This window comes from Sinocyclocheilus grahami, unplaced genomic scaffold (assembly GCF_001515645.1).
Source record: "Sinocyclocheilus grahami isolate Dianchi unplaced genomic scaffold, SAMN03320097.WGS_v1.1 scaffold122.1, whole genome shotgun sequence".
Lineage (NCBI taxonomy): Eukaryota > Metazoa > Chordata > Actinopteri > Cypriniformes > Cyprinidae > Sinocyclocheilus > Sinocyclocheilus grahami.
The window spans coordinates 2,503,973-2,504,575 of record NW_015505301.1 but is presented as its reverse complement, the minus strand read 5'-3'; the positions used below and the strand labels follow the sequence as shown (position 1 = coordinate 2,504,575).

The 603-nt window shown below is 28.9% G+C and overlaps 1 protein-coding gene across 1 annotated transcript in view; it reads right to left on the bottom strand.

The window, feature by feature from the left end:
- LOC107589979 (sickle tail protein) overlaps positions 1-603 on the bottom strand; it is a 110,209-nt gene that overhangs the window by 7,265 nt on the left and 102,341 nt on the right. Inside the window, 1 exon segment of the mRNA XM_016278571.1 lies at positions 199-354. Coding sequence (XP_016134057.1) covers positions 199-354 — 156 coding nt within the window.

Sequence of the window (603 nt, the reverse complement as noted above, 5' to 3'; positions counted from 1 at the left end):
CCAAAGCATCTTAACACCCACACCAAAGCAATTTCACACCCAATACATTTAAACACCAAAACACCTATAGTTAGTGAAAGTAAGTGAGCATGTGCATGTATAAACATTTATACCCTTTAGGAACATGAAGTTATGCTTGCTACAAGTCTGCATTAGTGTGCATGTGTATGTATGTTTGAGTTTATATGTGTATCTCACCTGTAGCTCTGCCATAATCTTGTCTCCCTCATCGTCTTCCTCAGTAATAGCCGAGGCAGCGATAGGTGGAGGAGTAATGGGTTTGGGCTTCACCTCTGGAGAAGATTTTGGTTCAGGCTGAGATGCTGTACTGTTGGACTCCTCTTCACCCTCCAATGAAACAAGTTATATTCATTTAATTATATTTATATTTGAATTGTATTATTTCATTTTATATAATTATTTCATTTTATAATAATTATTATTTAAAAATAGAATTACAATTTCAATTAAAATTATTAGATTTATTTTATTATTTAATTTATAATAATGTTTTTACAAATATAAATAAAAGTTCATGTAACTATTTATTTATTTTTTATTTTATTATTTGTATTTCAGACAAAGTAAAAAAAAAAAAACATA